The sequence below is a fragment of the Rosa chinensis genome, chromosome 1, assembly GCF_002994745.2.
Source record: "Rosa chinensis cultivar Old Blush chromosome 1, RchiOBHm-V2, whole genome shotgun sequence".
NCBI lineage: Eukaryota > Viridiplantae > Streptophyta > Magnoliopsida > Rosales > Rosaceae > Rosa > Rosa chinensis.
Window position 1 is genome coordinate 19,721,164 of NC_037088.1, and position 21,381 is coordinate 19,742,544.

At 37.6% G+C, this 21,381-nt stretch overlaps 3 protein-coding genes and 1 pseudogene across 4 annotated transcripts; 2 read left to right on the plus strand and 2 right to left on the minus strand.

The window, feature by feature from the left end:
* Positions 1-354: 354 nt before the first annotated feature.
* Positions 355-3,206, minus strand: LOC121048862 (MATH domain and coiled-coil domain-containing protein At3g58210-like). 2 transcript variants are annotated; one of them, XM_024333860.2, is made up of 4 exons: positions 3,052-3,206; positions 2,796-2,933; positions 2,249-2,424; positions 355-1,537 (listed from the first exon to the last, which is right to left on the minus strand). In XM_024333860.2, exons 1-4 carry the CDS (start codon positions 3,186-3,188, stop codon positions 645-647), a joined length of 1,344 nt encoding a protein of 447 aa, XP_024189628.2. In that variant the 5' UTR covers positions 3,189-3,206; the 3' UTR covers positions 355-644. The 2 variants fall into 2 exon arrangements, with proteins under 2 accessions (XP_024189628.2, XP_024189612.2); XM_024333844.2 differs by having other exon boundaries at positions 2,796-2,939; positions 3,052-3,196.
* A 1,903-nt stretch (positions 3,207-5,109) lies between these two features.
* Positions 5,110-12,185, plus strand: LOC112190759 (protein NCA1). Its single transcript, XM_024330244.2, has 7 exons — positions 5,110-5,460; positions 5,548-5,791; positions 5,908-6,053; positions 8,927-9,014; positions 9,113-9,259; positions 11,339-11,488; positions 11,601-12,185. The coding sequence occupies exons 1-7, from the start codon at positions 5,237-5,239 to the stop codon at positions 11,646-11,648; spliced, it is 1,047 nt and encodes a 348-aa protein (XP_024186012.1). The 5' UTR covers positions 5,110-5,236; the 3' UTR covers positions 11,649-12,185.
* Positions 12,186-13,376: 1,191 nt separating this feature from the next.
* LOC112190751 (CO(2)-response secreted protease) lies at positions 13,377-19,614 on the plus strand. Its single transcript, XM_024330233.2, has 11 exons — positions 13,377-13,630; positions 13,836-13,939; positions 14,062-14,159; positions 15,026-15,190; positions 15,864-15,975; positions 16,138-16,675; positions 16,753-16,853; positions 16,982-17,224; positions 17,781-17,895; positions 18,359-18,572; positions 18,816-19,614. The coding sequence occupies exons 1-11, from the start codon at positions 13,556-13,558 to the stop codon at positions 19,364-19,366; spliced, it is 2,316 nt and encodes a 771-aa protein (XP_024186001.1). The 5' UTR covers positions 13,377-13,555; the 3' UTR covers positions 19,367-19,614.
* Positions 19,615-20,520: 906 nt separating this feature from the next.
* LOC112203197 lies at positions 20,521-21,133 on the minus strand (annotated as a pseudogene).
* Between the last annotated feature and the right edge of the window lie 248 nt (positions 21,134-21,381).

The window sequence follows — 21,381 nt, forward strand, 5'->3', positions numbered from 1 at the left end:
AACAATTTAACCTCGTCACAAATCCTTGGGTCTGGAGCAACTGCCAAGAATCACTATCAAGTATCAACTTCTCGATGAGCAAGGCTGCTATCTAGTCTCAGACATTCAGTGTAGAAATCTGAAATCATCTCCACTAGCTTCATAGAACTGTTCCAGGACAAGATAAACAGCAAAACTGGTTTACACAGTCAAGTATATTATGAACAAGTTGGAAACTGAAAACTCTGGCGTGAGTCATGAGTCATGAGTGATTTATGAGGTAGATCCTCAAGACAAACCTGACAATCCTACCAATGCGTTCAATCAAAACATGAAATAAAATCAAGGCGTCACTTGCCTAGTTTTAAGATAACATTAAGACTCAATGATGATAAAAATGCATTTTGAACAAAAGTAAGGTCAAATACATAGCTTGATCAGAGGCATAATATCAGGGAATCAATGCCAGAATCCTTCTACATATTAGTATCTTAGAACACTAGAATATAGTTGATAAAGTAGAAATATGTGCCACACATATTGGTCCTGCAACTGATATTAACATAAAACCTACCACAAAGCTACGGCTGCCATAACCTAGTTCAGTGTCAATGTCAAAAATATCTGCCCCACAAATCATGTCTAGAGAAAATCCTACTGTAAGGCTAAGGCATCCCATAACCTAGTTCAGTTTCCATATCTATCTCAGTGAAGCCTTCTTCCTCCTTTGACAACTCCTTCTTTGCTGCCTCCAGGTCCATCTCTGTAACAGTTAGTGCAAGAGTTCGCCTCTTCTGTTCATTAACCAAGCCTTCCACATCTTCTCTCATTCTTTTCACCTTCCTTGCCTTTTCCAAAAGCTTCTTCATAGCCAAAGCAGATTGAACGTGAGGCTCAAGCCAAGCCAAGTCAAATTTGAAGATCTCAAGATCCTCCCACAAAGTTTGAAGGTGCTCATAGGTCTCTTGAGTCATATCCTTGATCTTTGTAGTCTTCAGAAAGTGCAAGAATTCACCCAAAGTTTGGAATGCGCATTGTGTTATGCTACGGCCTCTCCTTCTTTGGCACTCAATCAATGAAGGATGCACTGAACAAACTTTCTCCAGCAATGGAACAAAAGCGCTCTCTATTTTTCCAAAACCCATAAAATCTATAAGCTTGCCAGTTGGGTTGGTTGGGACTTCCGCAACTTCCTGGACTGCAGAAGGTACAGTAGAGCTTTTTGCAGAGTTACCAGAACCTGGGGCATCCTGCAAGGGAGGTATCAGCTCAATATATGCAGCCTTAGTTGCTGGTGAAGAGTCTGGAGCTTGCATAGGATTCACATTTTGTTCCAGCCTTTCATTTTCTTTCCTTGAGGACTTTGTAGTTACAGAAACATTAGATCCTTGATCTTCAATCATTAATGGGACATCAACCTGGGCTTCAACAATACATATATCATTCAAAAGATAACCTGCACTGCATTCATATAGTTCACTGAGGGGCATGAAAGCTTTGAACCCCCAGTCAGGATTGTCTGCATCGAATTTTACTCTGCATTCAGTGCATTGAATGCCTGTGAACCCAAATAATTAACAAAGAGTTAACACAATAACAAAAGAATTCGATGTTCATCACCAGGTCATAAGCAAACTATCTGTTTTGAGGTTACTACAGATACACATTTTTGATATTCTAGAAATTCAATAAAACTCGAGTAATTGCTAGTAACAGTAATAACTAATAACCATATATATGAATTTTGTATAACCACTTGAGTCTCACCACAAAGGAGATGGAAGAATGAAATGAGACACATACGGTTAATCTCTAAAAGATAATGAACCAACCGACAAGAGATGACTTTCTGTAGAGTGTACACCAACTGGATTTATTTTAAATAGATAACCAAGTTTGAATATTTTCTTCCTTTTCCATAGATTGCAGAAGCTTGTTAATTAGGTTACAACCAATAATTTCTAAATACAATGGGAGTTGGATCCTCTGGCTGCTTGCTTTTGCATGTTCCATCGCTAGTTGTGTATTAGAAATCCAAGAGTTCTGGAAATTTGATACTAATCCAATCCATTTCTTCCTTTTGCCGGCACCTTTGGATTTATGATACACACCTATAAGATTGAAATCAAGCAAATGAACCGGGGGGGGTGCATTGATGGCAAATTGATAGCATACTTAGTTGTTCCAAAGCATCATGAGTTTCACAAATGGAAGAATACGAAATGACGAAAAAACTGAGCAAAACATTAACAGGTAAGAAACTATTTACCCCTGGTAGGCTTTGTGACTGACTTGTTAATGTCAAGTTGATTAACCAGAGTCAATCTGAAGTGTGCAAAAAGAGTCCACCCAGGTGGCAAAGATGGAGCATTTGCAACCCCCAAATACAAAGCCAAGCGCTTTCCCAGACTCTTGTCATCGTCAGTCAGAAACATATAGACCCGCCTGAGAATTAAAACCAACCAAAGCTAGTAAAAACCAAGTAAAACTATTAACAATATTTAGCTACCAAGTGAGCTAGACTAGAAGCTTTCTTTCTTTGATTTTAATTTGCAGCTTGTTGCTCAGTTAGTATCACATTCAAATTGGATGATCCAATAAAAAAATTTAAAAAAAACCATAATTGGGGTAAATAACGAAAAAGACATCATCTTGAAATAAAAGATTGCATCTTTTGTTACTCCAACTAAGAAAAAACAAAAACCACCCATCTTGGTGTCTTGAAATAAATATTGCATCTTTGGCATTACACAGAAATCAATCTTGAAACTTGAAATAGTAAATAAATTGTATAGGAGATGTTGAGAGGGGCGTACCATTTGATGCCTCCAATGGTGAAAATTTTAGAAGCATACTTGCCGAACTTCAAGTTAGAGAAGTTTTCGATTCTCCAAGGGAATGTCCCAGATGGTGCAAGATCATCTTGCTCTTGATCCCCTTCCTCATTCTTCATTCTGTTACTTCCAACACCAAAAACCCACAAAAATATAGTTGGTAGCAAACGATAACAATTTAGTACAGAACACCAAAAATCCTTAGTGGGTTACTTAAGCTGAGATTCAAAGACATTACCTTATAATGGCCGTTTGGTGACCGGCGAGAGACATGGTTTTGGAGAGAAACAGAGGAAGAACCCTAATGCTAGAGCTAGAAGAATAAAATCGATCAGGAATCTGATTATGAATGTGTGGGCAGCTCACTTCAGACATATATATATATAATGGGGAATGCTAGAGACACACCGACCCTCCGATCGATCTCACACCCCACTGCCACGCGTTATGTGGCAGCAGAAAAGAAATCCTTAATTAATAAAAAAATAAATTTCTTTGTCATTTTTACCCTTCTGGTACATTCTCTTTCTTCTTCCTCTCTCCTCTTTGCGAAAACAATTCTCTTTCTTCTTCTCTGTTAGCATTTCTAGGATCCAAGCCCAGAAATGTCATTGCAATGGTTGGAAAATAAGGAAAAGCTAAAGGAAATAAGAGAAAACAAAAGCTTCAATATTCTTCAATGCTTCGTTACAAATTCTAATGGTTATTTAAGCTGAATCAAAGCATCTAGAAGTAGTGGATTCGTGTAATAAAAGGCCCAAATAAGCCCATACAATAACGATGGCTCATGTACAAAGATAGAATCATAACATTTCCACCCGCTCAAAGAACAGGCTTGACCTCAAGCCTGAAATGTCTTCCAACTTCCACAAGAGACATCGTATTGTGGAATTCGATGGCTCATACCAGTGATCTTAGCAATCCCTGTTAAAGGTTGATCATTGATGTACCTGTCAACCTCAATACCGAGCTGAACAAATGATGCAGCAATGGTACTCATTGCATGTGTGACAGATATTAGCAGTGCACTAAGAATCAGAAAGCGGGCAAGTGAAAAGGTCATCCATGCAAATAACCAAGCTTGAGAGGCTTGATCTATGTCAATCAGTACCTTAGCTAGTCTCCCTGCTTCATCATCCAAGTCATTACCCAAGCTAGTGTCAATTACCATAGCTTTGAGTTGCATCTCTTTTGTTTCTGTGACAGATCCATTAATGCAGCTTCCTTCATAAATCTTCATCAAACACAAAGTAATGTAAGTATTTGTCGCTGGACCCTTGAGATTCTTCACATGTATTTCTGCAATGCTATACAAGGTAGGACTATGCTACGAAGATTTAGCCCATTTAGCGTTCAACTGCAAGTTTAAGTTACCAAAAGATGATGTCAAGACCAATAGAAAGTCAACCATGCAACTTAAGTAATTTTTCTCTTGTGGTAGGTTCACTTGATAATCCACATTGTCGTAGCTTGGACGTAGATGTGTATTTTTAGTTTTAGTCTTCCATTGTGTAGTGAGCGTGATGGGTGGGTTACTTATTGAATTGTGTTCAGTTTAATTTGTACACTAAATGTAATGTAATATACTACCATGTGACTCTAAAGAATGAGTCAATATTGACATTGTGCATTCGGGTTGTTTTGTTATTTAGTTTAAATGAAAAATTTTATGAGTGTTCATTTTGGGCTCGTTAGGTTATCGCGTTTCATATTCGAATTTCTTTATTCGAAATTCAGGGCGTGACAGTTTTAACTTAAGAACTGGAAAGCAAACTTTGCTTTGAAAGTGAATTATAGAATCAAAGATATTGGCTTTTACTAAGTTGAGTTCTGTATGAAATTTTAACATCTCGTTGTTGGACATGAAGCATCTATATTAATTGATGCAGTTCAAAACAAACCCAAATTCATAACATCTAAACTCAAACATGAATTTGAATCATCATTCCAAGACACTGCTTTCTCTCTTGCTTGTACATTAGATCCACTTCAAAAACGATATGAATAGAATTAAGTGATCTCCCAATAAGCGGGTGAGAGAAAAGATACAAGAACTAAACATAATAAGAGAGACTTAGATTGGGGAGCATAGAGGAGAAAGGAAGAAGAAGAAGACCGGAATTTGGAGATTTTTTTTTTTTTTTGGTAGCTCAAGTAATGTGGAGGTCTAAACAACCTTTTTCTAAACATTTGGTATTTTTACAATTTTTAAAAGTATACAAAAATTTATGAAGGTCTAAAATGTGAAAGTACGAATACCCATCACTAGAAAAATACTGAATTGAAAGGAGGATAATCACTAATCACACAATTCCCCGTTCCCATTTCCAAGACGAGCTAGAATCCATACGGCGTCGTATCCGCAAGCCCTTTATATCTTATATCAAATCCCAAAAAGGGAAGGGAAGGATTGGAAGAAGAAGATGAGACCGGTGTGTCCGTTCGTGAAAGCCGCTCGACCGGCGGAGCCAATCAAGAAAGAAAAAGAGTCGTCGGCGCCGTCGTCGGCGGCGGCGACAGTCTCCCCAAAATGCCCCTTGGGCTACGATTCGCAGACCTTCAAGCTGGGCCCTCTGAGCTGCATGATATGCCAAGCCCTTCTCTTCGACTCTGCCAAATGCGTCCCTTGTTCTCATTCTTTCTGCAAGTAAGTAACCCTCTTCCCTCTCAAATCGAATTGGGTCTCTCTCAATTTTCTTAATTTTGGATTGGGTCTGAACTGGGTTGGTTTTAGAGTCTGTGTGTCGAGATTTAAGGACTGCCCGTTGTGTGGAGCTGACATTGAGAAGACGGAACCCAATTCCGAGCTCCAGGGTTTGGTGGATCGCTTCATTGAGGGGCATGCCAGAATCAAGAGGTCTCATAATGCAGAGGAGGAGACTAATACTAACACTAATAGTGAGAGCCATAATAAGAGAGTGATTTATGAAGACGTGTCTTTGGAGAGAGGTGCTTTCTTGGTGCAACAAGCTATGAGGGTCAGTTGTTGTGTTTTTATTATTATCTTTTTCCCTTTGAAATCTTGATATGTTTCGCATTTCGGCTTTTTTTCCTAATTTTGTTGTTGTTGAATTTGGTGGTTGTAATTTCGTAGGCATTCCGAGCCCAGAATATAGAAAGTGCCAAATCAAGGCTCAGTCTCTGTGCAGAAGATATCAGGGGTCAGTTGGAAACCATGGGTAACACTTCAGAGTTGTGTTCTCAGCTAGGAGCCGTTCTCGGAATGCTTGGCGACTGCTGGTTTGCCCCTCCCTCCCTCTCTCTTTCTCTCTCTCTATATGGATCTATACAGTATGCATTTGGATAATTGGATGTTTCCTTTATAGAGTAATTAGTGGTGATAATACATTTTTTCTTCTTCTATTCAAGTCAAGTGTTAGCATAGAGAAAGAGTTATGTAAAGAAAAGCAATACCAGTAATATCCTAGTACGAACTAAGCGTGTGAGTTTATTCAATCTATTGGCTTTAAGTTTACCAAATGATGGAGAAAGCCTACAGGATTGGACTTAGGGATTGAGGCCCCAAATGCTTGGGGAATTAATCTTTTGTTTGGTTCTATTTTCTAATTGTTTCTCTCCATAAGATTCTTGTATGGCCTGTCACCACGAAAAAGAAAAAAAAATTTGTCCTCCAACCAAATATGTGTAGGTGTAAAGGATAAACGCTGTCATTTGTATACAGGGAAACAGAAAATACTTGGTTTCATCTACAGATGCTTCCAAACAAATTGTATAGGAGGTTTAATCTTTTCATGACAAATTGGTTCTACTCACCTCATATCACAGTAGTATATTGGATATAACATTTATATAAAGTAATTTATGTAGAATTGGATTGAATATACCAGTCTTCATTTAGGTTACTCCTCCTTTTCATCCTATCAGATTTTAGTGCTCGTTTTAAAGTTTAGTTCATGCTTTCCTTGTGGTTAGACCCAGAACAACATAATTCACTTTGGCTTTAATATGTCACCTAAACCTTGTTTCTTTTGTTACACTAGCTGGCTAGTTCGATAGAAAGTATAATGTGTGTGGCACATTATGTTTTCTAACTGGAAGTGTAGAAACCAAGTGGTCAAAAGATCATCACCCCTTTTTTTTTCTTCTCCATGCTAGCTGATATTTTAGTTGTATTGATCAGTTTAAGTCATTTTTCCATTGTAATAGGTAATCACAATATCATTATTTTTCATTGCTAGGGTGTGTGCTAATTCTTCTTTTGAGTTGGGATTCTGGGTGACAAGAAACTTGAGGGACAAGTTTGGGGAATCTCTTTCATTGTTCTCTCAGTTTGATGGTATTGTGAAATGAGAGACCTTATTAAGTACTGCAGAAGAAAGGGCCTGCTGATACAGCTGGGCGGGTAGAGTGATACTAGTTATCAGGTCTGAGTGACGCCTGGCCCATAAGATGGTCCCCTTAAAAACCTATTATTTAATAAGAATCTGTTATGCACAATAGCACTACTCGTGGGTAATACAAAAATGTTTTGCCCACTTCCTACAGCCCGGCTTGAACCTCTGGCCTCATATAGACCAGACAAGAGGAGGTTGATGGAGGCTTCAAAGTAGTTTGCTCTAACTCCTATTTTAGGCAGTTGACGGACAACCTGTCCTCAGTATATTTCCTTTATAGTTTGGAAGGCTGAAAGTTCATCCTAAAAACAGGTGTTAGGCAGTTGCGGAAATACCTGCTTCCCTCTTCAATTCTTGCAGATTGCTGTGCTTTTGTTGGAGTTATTGTAATGTTCATTACTGTTTGGGTCTGATGTGTTTGGTTTATTTGGCTGCTTTAGTAAGGTGTACTTTTATCAGCGGATATCTTGTCCACTGCTCTGTATAGATCCTCTGTATTAATTCACTTTCTTTACCTGTAATGAAATGCTTGTGGCTTTAATTTAGTACAGTTATACCACGAGGAAAGGTCTTTGAGATGCTTCTTGTGCATATGCTCTCTCTCTCTCTCTCACACACACACACACAACTATAGTGGTCATTTTCGGATGTGAGGATACAAAGGGTGGAGCAGTTGGATGCCTGAACTATAAATTGGTTCGCTCGTCATCGTAATTTGACTTTGGTAGATATGTTGAGAGCCAGCCTGCGGGTTTAACAGTTTTATGTGGTGAAATCTGCCATTGATTTTTTGGCCGTTTGTAGCTAATGCGTCATGTTGTGCGTTGAAGATTATGGAGGAAATGAGGTTATCTATCTGGGATTTTCTGGTTGAGCATTTGTAGAGCTGGTGAAGTTTATTGGATGTGGATATATATATATACTCATTGGGCTTCATGTTACTTGGTTGTGTGTAGATCTCATTCCCTTCGGTTATTATTGGGCTTGTCTAAGCTGTTTGCCATAGTCTAGATTGGAAAGCAGCCATAGTCTAGGTTGTTTTGCCTAGCTTTATCTTCTGTGGACTGCTTGTCCACACTTGTTGTATTGTGCTTTTCTTGAGTTTTCAATAAAACCTGTTTCTTTTGTTAAAAAAAAAAGAAAAAGATATTGGGCTTCAGTTTAAATAGGACTGCTTGCCTTGTGTATGAATTGTTTCGGTAGTTTTTTGTTTTGTTTTCTTTCCCCTTCTCTTCCTCCTTTTTTTTTTTTGGTCTAAAGAATTTTGAGGAGGTTGTGATGCAGCGTTGTGCTTCCATGGGTTGCACCGAAGCTTGTAACTTTTTTTTGTGTCTGTTTTTCTTTTGGAGACGGAACATCCACATAAATAATGGACCATAAGTCTTGTATTGGTGATTGGGCTTTCAAGAATAAAGGTATAGGCAGGTTTGGGTAGAACGCAAATGGTTGCTGTAGTTAAATTGCAGATGTTATGGTTATTGGAAGTTGCGACCCAAAATGGACCTCTATGTTTTTGGAGCCTCCTCTCATAAATTGTTTGGTGTTTGGCAATTATATGAAAAGAGAGAGAGAGAGAGAACAGAAAAGATATCAAAGTACCTGAGTTGAGATTAATTTTCTGAAATTAGAGTTTTTGGAAAATTATAAATATAGAAAACACTCTTACTCGAGACTGTTACTGGCTTCATGATGATTGCAGAAATGATATTTGGTTTGCTTGAATGAGTTTTTAACGCATTCCAATATATTTTATATCAGTCGAGCAACAGGAGATGCTAGTTCTGCAGTCAATTATTTTGAAGAGAGCGTTGAATTTCTTTCAAAACTGCCAGGAAATGATCAGGAGGTTACTGCATTAAACCTTTATTGTGATATCAGCATTATGGCATTCTGCCCTCGATGTGCTTGCCCTGACATGTGATTTTTCCTTAATTTCTTTTACAGATAACACATACACTCTCTATCTCACTCAATAAAATTGGAGACCTTAAATACTATGATGGAGACCTGCAAGCTGCAAGATCCTACTACTTCAAGTCGCTGAATGTTCGACGTGATGCTGTCAAGCATGATCCAAATGTTCCATCCCAGGTAGCAACTACTTTTTGTTTCTTCCCACTTATTTTTTTATATTTCCCATTAGGGCAAGGTAACAGCATAATCATCAGACCGAAAAAAGAAAAAAGAAAAAAGGTAACAGCATAATCAGGTTCTATGATAGTACAAGAGGAAAGAATAGTCACTGAACTCCTGACGATACTAAAGCCTGTAAACTTGACCATTGAACTCTATTCCATAAGTGCTCCACCTTGTTCCCCCCACCGATCATAGAGGATCGTGCTATTTCTTTCATCCAATGTCCCCAAAAAAGAGCATCATTGCACCTCCCAGTTTCTCTTTTCTTTCCACCAACAACTTGTACCTGTAACAGAAGTTACCAAACAGAGATGGCATCAAGTTGGAGCCTTTCAACTCAAATCAACCCATCCTAAAAAGCCATCACCATTAAGACAGTGGAAACTGGACAGTTAAGCAAATGATCTGAAGTTTCAGCTTAGTGTCTACACACCACACATCAAGGGGGATAGGCAAACAGAAGGTCGTCTACTATTATCACATGCACTCGACTTCCCATAGCCATAATACAATTTAGCACCTGTCTTCAGAAAGAGCAAGAGAGAATTGTCCATTAACTGCCTTGAAACTGGTTTACAAGAGAATCCTGACAATTCCACCCCCCAAACTCTTCTGCCTAGATGGGACCACATTACATTTTCTAGACTGAACTGTAAAGAAGTCGACTCCTGCACTTTCGTATCAGTTAATTCCTAAAATGCCCAAATTCACAGTTTCATTCCCTGTCAGCAAATGATTTTCCTGCCCCCCACCACGAACCATTTTGTCTATCTCATCTGACCAAATGGAGAGGAAGGAAAAAAAAAAAAAGCGCTACTCTTGGGAAACCTAAAGTACAAGAAACCCTATTACTTTGTAGGCCATCTGCTACCTCATAACCCAAAAGCAAGGCTGGATCCGTCACCGTTGTCTGATTATTTAAATACATGTGATATTGTGATATGAAATGCTTGATTTCAGACGTTTCTTGATCACATGCGGGTACATGTTACTGGATCATCATGATGGTTTGACTGAGCTGCAACCAGTCCATCCCAGTTATGTATTGAATATGTATCTGAGTAAAAAATATACCAATTGAAGGTTAGCATTTCATTGAATTAGGAGCAAAGTTTCAGCAAATATCATTGCTGCTAGACTATGATGAGCCATTTTAAAGAAATTAGGTTTGGAAATCAGGGTCCAGCACACAGGTTGTTAATGTATCTTGTCGTAGAATGCGTTGGTTCTTATGTTGTAATTGTGGTCCTCAGACTGAAAGAAGTGAGACTAGGAATTTCTTGCTGTTTTGCCAGGACATTATGCATATGATATTTTCTGTCATCATGATTAGTAGCAAGCGATTTGTTAATTTGAGAAGGGCAAAGGAATTTAAAGTTGATTTTTGTATTTTTCTTTAAATGAAAAGGAAAGGTATTAAGAATATAATGCCTTGCATGAAAATATAAATGGTCAGCCTTCATGAATTGCCAATATACTTTTGGTTGGAGTCACCAACTACTATTTGAGCATGTAATAAGTCCATGCAGTTTTTACCATACGTACTCCGATCAACTTAATCCAGTCTTTGGCTGAATTAGGTCACACAAGAGGTAATGTTTGAGGATATATAGACACGCATCTGATATTCTAAGCTTGCATCACAATATTTCACCTCCTGAATCTCTGGCCAATGCCAATTTGTTTCGGGTTGGACAATACTTTACCAGAAGGTTAATTGAAAGACTTCAAGGACCTTAATTTAATTTCAAACTTTATCTTCATGGAGCTCTTTATATGTGGACGTTTGACTCGTTTCTTTGTTCTCTGTCTAGACGATTTTAAGCAATCAAAAGAAACAAGATTATATATTTTATTGGTTTATACCAACTGTAGAAGTTTTTGTAGTTAATTACAAATGTGACCCAGATTGATAACAGAAATATGTTATGCTGATCATTAGTGTTTTTTTATTTTCTAGTTGAAGATGTAGTTTTATACAAATGTGTTGTGGTTTTTAATTTTGTCATTTTGCATTGCTTTTTGCTGTTACAGATTCTGGATCTAGCTGTTTCATTTGCAAAAGTTGCTGATGTTGACAGAAGTCTAGGGAACGAGGATGTGGCAATTAATGAATTTCAAGAAGGGATAAAATTGTTGGAATCTTTGACATTAAAATCTGAAGACACTGGTCTTGAGCAACGGGTAAGGCTCCCTTGGTTTGACTTCATTTCATTTCTCTGGGTCATGTGTTGATTTCATTTCATAAGTTGTTTGCATTCTAAAACACTGATTGAACATTTTGTTTTAAATGCAGCGGCTTTCGGTGTTGGAGTTCCTTAAGAATCAAATTGTGGAGAAATAAACTTAATACAATATCAGACTTCAGCTCTCCAACAGAAAGAGAGAACCAGAGGGATATATTGAATAAGTTAGCTTTGCTTCAGTAATAAGCTCAGTTAGTACTCGGATAGCATGGTCAATCTGAGGCGCATCTAGTGTTTTGAGGGATGGAGAATGAGGTACTGGGTGCTATTGGCTCGCATATTTCTTCACTGACATGCCTCGTAGTCGTCACTCATCACCACTCAGTTGTATATAGAAGTGTCGTCCCGATATTATTAGCAAGGGCATTTCCTTTTTTCTGTTCTTTTCCTCCTCTCAATAATCCACCTCTCATCTTTGGCTGCATTTATTGAACTTTCTTTTGTGGTAGTAGGTACGAAATTTCTCTTCAGACCATAATAGTTCCACTTATATGTATAATCCGATTTTATTTCCCTTTTTCTCCTGATGCGGATGGTGAACTTAATGTTGTGATGGAGCAATGTTGTAACACTGTACAGATTATAAGTACATAATTTTTAAATTTTATGTATTTATTTTATTTTTGTTTCCTGAACTTAATTCGTCACTGAAAGATTCCTGAGTAGGAACTTGATGTTAATATGAGGTTAGTTTTGCAATTAACTTGGTAAGCAGGATCATATTGGATAATGTATTCGACTTTTGGATCAAGTGTCCTGTCCTGTGATTCTGTTAATACCTTGGTGGTAGTTGGCTGCGAGGTTTAGTTTGTTTCAGCAAGATTGAATGTTTGAATTGCAAAAGCCTACGGGCCGAGAAACAAGATGTAGCGTAGATCAGAGATTAGGATATGCTGATGTTTGCTCATGAAAGTTACAGTATGATGGTGATAACATGTACCCAAGTTTCGTTGCTCTGTTTTTGCCTAGTGATGCAACACTCATCATTACTGAGGGAATGGAAGAGAGAGATCCTGTTTCATGTCACAGATAAACTGGATTATTGAATAGCGGTTTCAGGTAGTCATAGCTTCAAGCTAGTATACAATGTAGATTATCAATTGCTTTTGGTCTTTTAGGTCCAAATTCACTCCTTTTATTTTAGCTGGAGATTCAATCCCTAGTGCCAATTGGATGTATCTAACAGACATTTCTCTCCATCTTTAGCTTTATTAGAAGCTTAATGATTTGTATAATGCTTAAAGTCATAACATTCTACTTATGCTTTCAAGGATTGGAAGGTGCTGCGACAAAGCCTATAATGGTGCTTGCAAGGCTTAGCTGTACTAGTTATAATATAATTCCAGACAGAAGAAGGTATAAACTATACTGAGAAATGTGTGAAGGAGAGAATAATGGAAAGGAAACAGAGGAGTAGAGAATAAAGGAAACAGAAAATAAAATAGCACATGGCCATTCATGCAATTAATTCTTCTCCCCTTACACTCTTTTGTTGGGAAAGTGATATTGCTTACTTGCAGTTCAAGTTTATAATCTACTTTTTCCATGAATAATTGAAAATGATATAAAGAAAAAAGAGTGGGAAGCTGTAGTAGAAGTGAGACTGTGAAGTAGAATAGAAACATATAATATTTCTGCTTAATTGTGTTATAGCTTATAACCATGTGAAGCTCTAATAAAGAAAAAAAATCCACACCATGATCTTTTAGTCTATTACATAATTGATTGCCAAGTGTCATGAAGATATTTATTGTGTTTTAGCAAGGATACATAGAAGACGCAATTATTTCTGAAAAATTAATTATATAACATGTATTTTTTCTATATAGGATTGCAGATCTAATGATGTTAATTATGAATCAAAAAAGTATCATAGATGCTTTGCTCAAGGTTCAAGCATAAAAAAAGCTTGTACTTCAAACTTAGCCTGCAAACGACATGTGTGGCTGCATAAGTACATATTCCAAACAACTCTTCAGCAGTTCACTCCCTACACTGATCTTCCATGACTCCCCTTCTTCTTCTTCTACTCCCCTGCTTTCTTCTCTGCGTTGTAACCGCCACTTCAAACATCCCCAAGGTAATTTCAAGAGGGTTCATTTCCACAGTATCCTAATCTGCTTTATGCTTCAGTAGTTTTACTCTTAATCTGCTTTATTTGTCAGAATATGAATACGAACATGAATTGTATTACATAATTGGAATTTTGCCAGAAGAATTTCACCCACATATCGAAATCACATGACATTTTTAATGTGAAATCAATGTTCTTGTTTCTTTGGCAGCATCATGTAGTTTACATGGGAAGTTCGTTATCCGATGGAAATAGAAGAGATGCTGAATCTGCAGAATCAGGTTATTTGGAAATGCTGTCATCCATTATTCCAAGGTTATCAACTTGTCATCACCATCATTCATCATGACCTTAATAATAGTGTTGAACTTTTTATTATTTGATCTTCTACGTATGTATACCCACTTTTAAATTATATACAAATGTTTTTCTGCCAGCCATCAGAGAGAAAGAACATCTATAATTCACAGGTATAATCATGCTTTTAGAGGATTCTCTGCCATGCTTACAGAGAGTGAAGCTTCAGTTCTGTCAGGTAATAATTTCCTGTCTGTTCTTTTTTTTATCACATAGCACTTTATGTTTGTATTTTCGCATACATTACCTGTATGCTACAGAAAGAATTTTTACTGGTAATTTGGTAGAAGGGTACTACTCTCTGATCCTTTTGTTGTTTATCTCCATGAATCAATCAAGAAAAAGAAAATTAGAGAGATGATAGGTAAGTAGGTAGCTTCAAACATGAATCACCATGCCATAGAGCAACTCATTTTTGACATCAACAATAGGCCAGCAAGTATCAACTAAACCAACCACCAAACATAACTTTTTTTTTTTTGCCTTTTTCTTTTGATAATACAACTGTCACTACTTAAAGTACCAATATAGTAAAGAAGAAGATTTTGACATTTCTCCAACTCTTTCATATGTCAATTTTGTTTTTGTACCTTGTTGTCATGAAATGTGCACCATTGGGAGTGTCCAAGTGTTGATCTAAAATCTAAAGCAAGTTGGTAAAAGAAGAGAGAGAAGAAGATTTTGACATTTCTCCAACTCTTTCATATATCGATTTTGTTTTTCTACCTTCGATCTTGTCATGAAATGTGCACCTTTGGGAGTGTCCAAGTGTTGATCTAAAATCTGTAGCAAGTTGGTAAAAGAAGAGAAAAGGAAGAAGAGTAATTTTAAGATGTAAAAGAGACTGTACTCGGTGTCACTTTTTTATTATTTATTTTTATTTATACGATAACCGGACCAGAGTCGAACCAGTTATGGGCATTTTGTGTCACCTGTAGCACATTATTAAAAAGAAAAAGAAAAAAGAAGCACATTATTAAAAAAAAAAAAAAATCATAGATTCCTAGTATGACTGAGCTGGTTCTTGTTTCCAACATAACATAGGGCATGATGGTATCGTCTCCATCTTCCCCGACTCAATACTTGAACTACACACAACACGTTCTTGGGATTTCTTACAAGAAGCGGCGGCAGAATCAGGCAGAGTCTCACACCGGGCACGCCCAACAACCAGCAGTGATGACGTTATTATTGGCATGATAGACACAGGTACCACTTCCTCCATCAGCGCTCAGTTTCTGATTCCCATTGGTATGTTTTGGCTGGTCTCTTTTGTCCCCTTGTTATTATATTTTCTATGCAAGGGGGCTGAGGAACATAACCTTGATATATTTAAGTGTAATGAAAGTGATGAAATGGTACCTAAGCCAGTTCCGAAGCTGCAAACAAAATTGGGGAGGGAGATAGGGAAGGTAGGCTAAAGCCAGAACCCAATCATTTTGAACTTTAAACTTATAGCCATTAAATAATGAAATTACTAATCAGACACACCAATGTCACAGAAGATGAAAGGACAAGAGTTTTACCATGACAGCTTGTGTGGGAAGGGAAACAAAGCTAGAAAGGTTTGATTTTGCAAACAGGATGAATAATAGATGTTATCGGAAGGTACATATAGAAGCAAAGAAAATACTAGTTCAATACATAGAAAAAGAGGAAAAAAAAGAAAGAAACAACTTGTCATTTTTCTAGTGGTCTTTCGACAAAATATAAAGGTAAAATGACAGCCACTCTACATTCTATATGGTCTAGAACTGCAAAAATATTTTCATTATTTATGGATTCAACCAGTTAGCTCTGAAGTTGCAAATTTCTGTCATTCTGTGGGTGATAGTACAAGATTCTAACATAGCAAAATTTTTTGTTCGATTTATTGGTTAAGGTATATGGCCCGAGTCTCCAAGTTTCAATGATGAGGGAATTGGTGCAGTCCCTTCAAGATGGAAAGGGGTCTGTATGGAGGGCCCGGACTTCAAGAAGTCTAACTGTAACAGGTAATTACGTTCCCTCAAGCTCTATCTAAAATTGCACTTCTTGGAAAAGTGACAAAGCGCTTTTACAATGCTTCTAATTAATAAAATCAATACTTCAGAGTTATATTTAACAGTTATGGAATTGTCCTATATCTTGATTCATTACCATTATATTTGCCTTAGAAAGTTGATAGGTGCAAGGTATTACAATATGCAAATGACAATGATCGGTAACCAGAGCCATTTAGCTGCATCAAAAGGCTCACCAAGAGATTTTCTTGGCCACGGGACTCACACTGCATCCACAGCTGCGGGTGCACGAGTTCCCAATGCTAGTTACTATGGCTTGGCACAAGGTACAGCAAAGGGAGGCTTGCCATCAGCTAGGATTGCAAGCTACAAGGCATGCTCAGATGTCGGTTGTTCTGGTGCCACCCTATTGAAGGCCATTGATGATGCAATTAGAGATGGAGTAGACATGATATCTATTTCCATTGGGATGAGCTCACTATTTCAACCTGATTACTTAAGTGATCCCATAGCCATTGGAACATTTCATGCTGAACAAATGGGAGTCATGGTCATTTGCTCTGGAGGAAATGATGGTCCTGATCCTTACACTGTTGTTAACACAGCGCCGTGGATCTTCACTGTTGCAGCTTCTAACATTGATAGGGATTTCCAATCTACTGTAGTCCTTGGAAATGGGAAAACTTTCACGGTTAGTTACTTAATCAAGTCGTGTATATGACATGTTATTCTGTTTTTGAAAAGTCTCTTGTATCCTTGTTCTAATAGGGTTCAGCCATTAATTTCTCCAATCTGACTCGCTCGAGGACATATCCTCTTGTGATTGGAAAGGATGCTGCTGCTAATTTTACACCTGTTTCAGAAGCAAGGTGGTCATAATTTTTAACCCTCTTTAGTTGTTATCCATTGGGAGGAATTTGATGGTGTCACATTTGGTAAATTCCACCAGGGCAATAGAATTTATCAGTTGACTTTTTATTTTTATCCTAAACTGCAGAAATTGCTATCCAGGATCATTTGATCCAGAAAAGGTAGTTAACAAAATTGTTGTGTGTGTTGCTGATGATCCGACTGTTTCAAGAAAAATCAAGAAATTAGTTGTAGAAGATGCTAAAGCCAAAGGGTTGATTTTGATCGATGAAGATGAGAAAAGTGTGCCTTTTGATTCAGGCGTTTTCCCATTTGCAGAAGTTGGAGATATTGCAGGGTTTCAGATTCTCAATTACATTAACTCTACCAAGTAAGCTCTGTAACGTGTCCTCTTTGATTGGCTTGTGTGTTTACTTTTGTCCATGATATTGGTTTCTATGCTGAATAGCAATTGCTTGTATTGTTTTTACATTTTGAGATCTTGTCTGCCAGCTCTTTGCTCTGCCATATCACAACCTTTGGTCTTCTGTTATGTTCCCTATGTGATGTACAAGGTTGCTAGCCATCACCTAGACATCTCTTGTCGCAAAAATGCATCAGTTAGGACTGCAATTAAATAATTAGCATTCCATATAGTAGCTGTAATATATCTAATCAGTCTGGTCAGACCAATGCGATAGGATGAATCCTGGCTAAAGTCTGGCTAATGCTCCGCTCGAGTCATATTCAAAGTTCTCTAGAAAATCTAAAGTTCCTCTCATCTAATTATTCAAATTATCATCATGCAGCATGTACTAATCTGAACTTCATGTGTTCTTTAACTGTTGTAAGGGCACTTTTAGGTTCTATAGGACGGCTTTCTTAAAAATGCATCACTTCCCTTACAACTCTGACAGGACACTGACTTTGCTATGTCTTGAACACAGAAACCCTAAAGCGACAATCCTCCCAACAGTTGACATTCACAGGTATAGACCTGCACCAACAGTCGCGTATTTTTCATCGAGAGGTCCTGCACAGCTTACCGAAAATGTTCTCAAGGTAATTTTCTTTTGCTTCCACATTCACAATATAAAGCTCAATGTATATTGACATGTGAAATTTGTATGGCTTGGGAGTTGGGACCAGTAGGAGGCTCATTGATCAACATATTGAGAGCGCATTCTCACTCTCTCTAGGGTCTCTTTAGGGTCACTGAGCCACCATTGACTCTGAAGAACCATGCTAGTTTTATTATACACCTGGAAGTAGTCATCTTATCCCCAGTATTTCTACACACAAACTCTACAAGGTTTCATGGATCTATATCGGTCTCAACTGCTGTGCTATCCATTTTAGGATTTGTCTTGCTTAGTTCTCTGGTCTCTTTGCATTTCCACATATGTACTCAATTTTCACATATACTAAAGGGGTCCTGATTAACAAGTATGCATATATATTCTGAACTTATTTGTACTATGAAACATTAACAGGAGTTTATACTCTTTCTTGATGTGCTTTTCAGCCTGACATAATGGCTCCGGGAGTGGCAATTTTAGCTGCCATCAGTCCCGACAATAAATCAGGGAGTATCCCCCATGGAGAAAAGCCATCCAAGTTTTCCATAAAGTCTGGAACATCAATGGCTTGCCCACATGTAACAGGCGCTGCTGCATTCATCAAGACAGTGCATCGTGGATGGACATCTTCCATGATCAAATCAGCACTTATGACAACAGGTAATTTTATACGAGGTTGAAATTCATAACTAAGAGTCTCTTTTGCACCTTTTATATAGCATTACTTCTTAATTTGATTTCACTATAAAAAATTTAGGACGATGCTGTGCATGCCAAAGGATATATAGCTGTTGAATACTTCAATTTTGAGACATATTATGATAATATCTATTTGACATGATTTTAATCCAAGTACCAGAATATCAAAGATGATATTTAATTGGATCTGTGGTCTTGTTTCAGCAACCATGTACAACAACATGAAAAAGCCTTTGATAAACAGCACTAACAACTATGCAAATCCACATGAGGTGGGGGTTGGAGAAATAAACCCAATCAAGGCTCTTAACCCAGGTCTAGTCTTTGAAACCATAACAGAAAATTATCTTGAGTTCCTCTGTTATTATGGCTACAAGGAGAAGAATATAAGATCAATGTCAAACACAAAGTTCAACTGCCCGAAAATCTCCACTGAAGAACTCATTTCTAATATCAACTACCCATCAATCTCTGTTAGTAAGCTGAACCGGCACAAACCTATAATGACAATTAAAAGAACTGCAACCAATGTCGGAGCCCCGAATTCTACATATATTGCAAAGGTGAATGCTCCTGTAGGCTTAGTAGTCAAGGTTCTACCAGAGAGGATAGTTTTTGCTGAAGGTGTGAGGAAGGTGTCTTTCCAAGTCTCATTTAATGGCAAGGAGGCTCCTACTGGCTACAGTTTTGGGTCAATAACATGGTTTGATGGTCGACATTCAGTTAATACTGTGTTTGGTGTGAACGTAGAATAATTAGGAATTGTTAGTTTTACTGCTTGGATTCTACTAAAGATAAATTAAGAGAATTAATCCTCGAGGGGGAATAGTGAAAAGAAAGGAAATCAATAGTTCCGTACATGTATATTTATGTATCTTTATGTCTGTGGGTGTGTATCTTAATATTAGAAGTCCCAGTTTGATTTCTCAAATTGGTCTATATGTTATTGTAAAACTCTTGAATATGTATAAAGAAAAGCAGCCAGTTTGAGCCGAAGGCACTTGCATGTTGGGTAATTTGATGAGATAAAGGCAGAATCTGGACCATTTTGATGTATCTACACATTCGTCATCCCCTTGACCCTATCTCAGAGGATCCTTCTGTTGCTTGAATTGTGACTAGTATTTTAAAGTTGATGTGCTCGCATTTTCATTAACACATAATTTGTATTACCCCTTTGTTGTTAATATTGATAACTATTAGCCATTGTTATTTTGATTTATATTGCTAAATCGTTTAATTCCTTAATTGTAACAGTTTCATATAAATTGTATCTTACAAAGTATATTTGGCTGCAAAGTGATGTAACTGCAAAATATCAAGGTTAGAAATTTCAAGACTCACACTGATATCAGAGTATATACAAAACAAGTAAACAATAACTAGGAGTCAGCACCTTTGTCTTCTTACCTTTGGACACTTCAAACATTAGCCATAGTTGGGACAAGAGTTTGTTGCCAATACCTTTCGGTGATGGGCACAAGGTTTTGAAAGTTGTGTTCTTAAACCTTGACTTATTACGTTATGATTTCCGTGTGAGGAAGAATCACTCTTGACATCAATTGTGTTTCCTTAGGTAATAAATTAAATATGTTACTGGTTAATTGCTCTTCATGTTGTAGTGCTGACTATGGTTGTTATCTATGTAGCTGCATATAATGATTGAAAGTATAGAGAGCCGGAGAGCCGGGAGAGGGATACAATATAAGCACAAACTTAGCTGCATAATTCCACAAACAGAACAACACGATACATGACACAAGGAAGTAAACAAATTTTGCTTGTGCAAATCTTAACATGGAAAAGAAATGGGGTGCTGTATGTGACCCTTTATTCTCTTTGTCTGAAGCCTGTTTTTACACAGGAGTAGATAGGGGACAAAAATTGTGGTGTTGGTTGATCAATTATCTCATTTATGAGGGACAAGGCCAGCCTTGATCTTCTCAATGGTATCAACATCAGTCTTGAATGACTTGGCGAGGATCTCATCGTCAATCCCAGTGGTAAACACTGATAGTGGCACAGAAACTGTTCCGGCATTTGCACTTCCAAATGCTGAACTGGCATGTTGGGCTGTGAGTTGTACTGATAGTGGACTAGTCCCTTTGGAAACACAAAGATGTCTCCAACTTGAAGCTTTTGACTATAGAGAACATTTTTTTGTGTCGATGAACCCTACATCCAAGGAACCAGCAACAAGGAACAAAAGTTCAGCTAAGCGAGGGTGAGTGTGAGGTGTGTTTACTCCATTTGCTGGAAATTGAAGCACCGCATATGACACACTTTGGCCGTCAAGAGCAGGGAACTCAGTCAAGGCAGCTTTTGTTATCTTAAAGGTTTCAGGAACTCCATCAAATAGTCCACGAAATTTAGTGCAAGTGAAAAATGTTCCATCAACTTTCGTACGTAGTATTTTGCGGCACTATAAAGTCGGAAAGGATGTCAGGATCTGCTACGGCCCTTTTACAAGTAGTGGCCAGGGCAAGTACTAATGTCAGTACTGCAAAATATCTCAAGGCCATGGTTAATGTAAGGATGGATTGCTCGGGAAATTATGGTGTTGTGTAATCATTATCTTGCTAACCTGCTATTTATAATCTAAGAGATCATTTTCTAGGAGCTAGTTTCTTGTTGCCAGCTGCTGTTGAAATTTACTGTGTTGGTTCTGTGTTTTCTTCTTCTTAGGCATGGTTGAAATGTTACTAGCCTGAATGTATATGGCCTCTATATATCTCATTATCAGAACATCATTTTAACTGAATTTCTTAAA

Coding starts and splice junctions, on each gene's coding strand:
- LOC112190759 (XM_024330244.2), top strand. CDS start 5,237: ATGAGACCGGTGTGTCCGTTCGTGAAAGCCGCTCGACCGGCGGAGCCA. Junction 9,260..11,338: donor ATCCAAATGTTCCATCCCAG/GTAGCAACTACT, acceptor TTGCTGTTACAG/ATTCTGGATCTAGCTGTTTC. Junction 11,489..11,600: donor ACACTGGTCTTGAGCAACGG/GTAAGGCTCCCT, acceptor TTTTAAATGCAG/CGGCTTTCGGTGTTGGAGTT.
- LOC121048862 (XM_024333844.2), bottom strand. CDS start 3,188: ATGTCTGAAGTGAGCTGCCCACACATTCATAATCAGATTCCTGATCGA. Junction 2,940..3,051: donor CACCAAACGGCCATTATAAG/GTAATGTCTTTG, acceptor TGGTGTTGGAAG/TAACAGAATGAAGAATGAGG. Junction 2,425..2,795: donor ACCATTGGAGGCATCAAATG/GTACGCCCCTCT, acceptor TTTAATTCTCAG/GCGGGTCTATATGTTTCTGA.
- LOC112190751 (XM_024330233.2), top strand. CDS start 13,556: ATGACTCCCCTTCTTCTTCTTCTACTCCCCTGCTTTCTTCTCTGCGTT. Junction 13,631..13,835: donor CCACTTCAAACATCCCCAAG/GTAATTTCAAGA, acceptor TTTCTTTGGCAG/CATCATGTAGTTTACATGGG. Junction 15,976..16,137: donor AAGAAGTCTAACTGTAACAG/GTAATTACGTTC, acceptor TATTTGCCTTAG/AAAGTTGATAGGTGCAAGGT.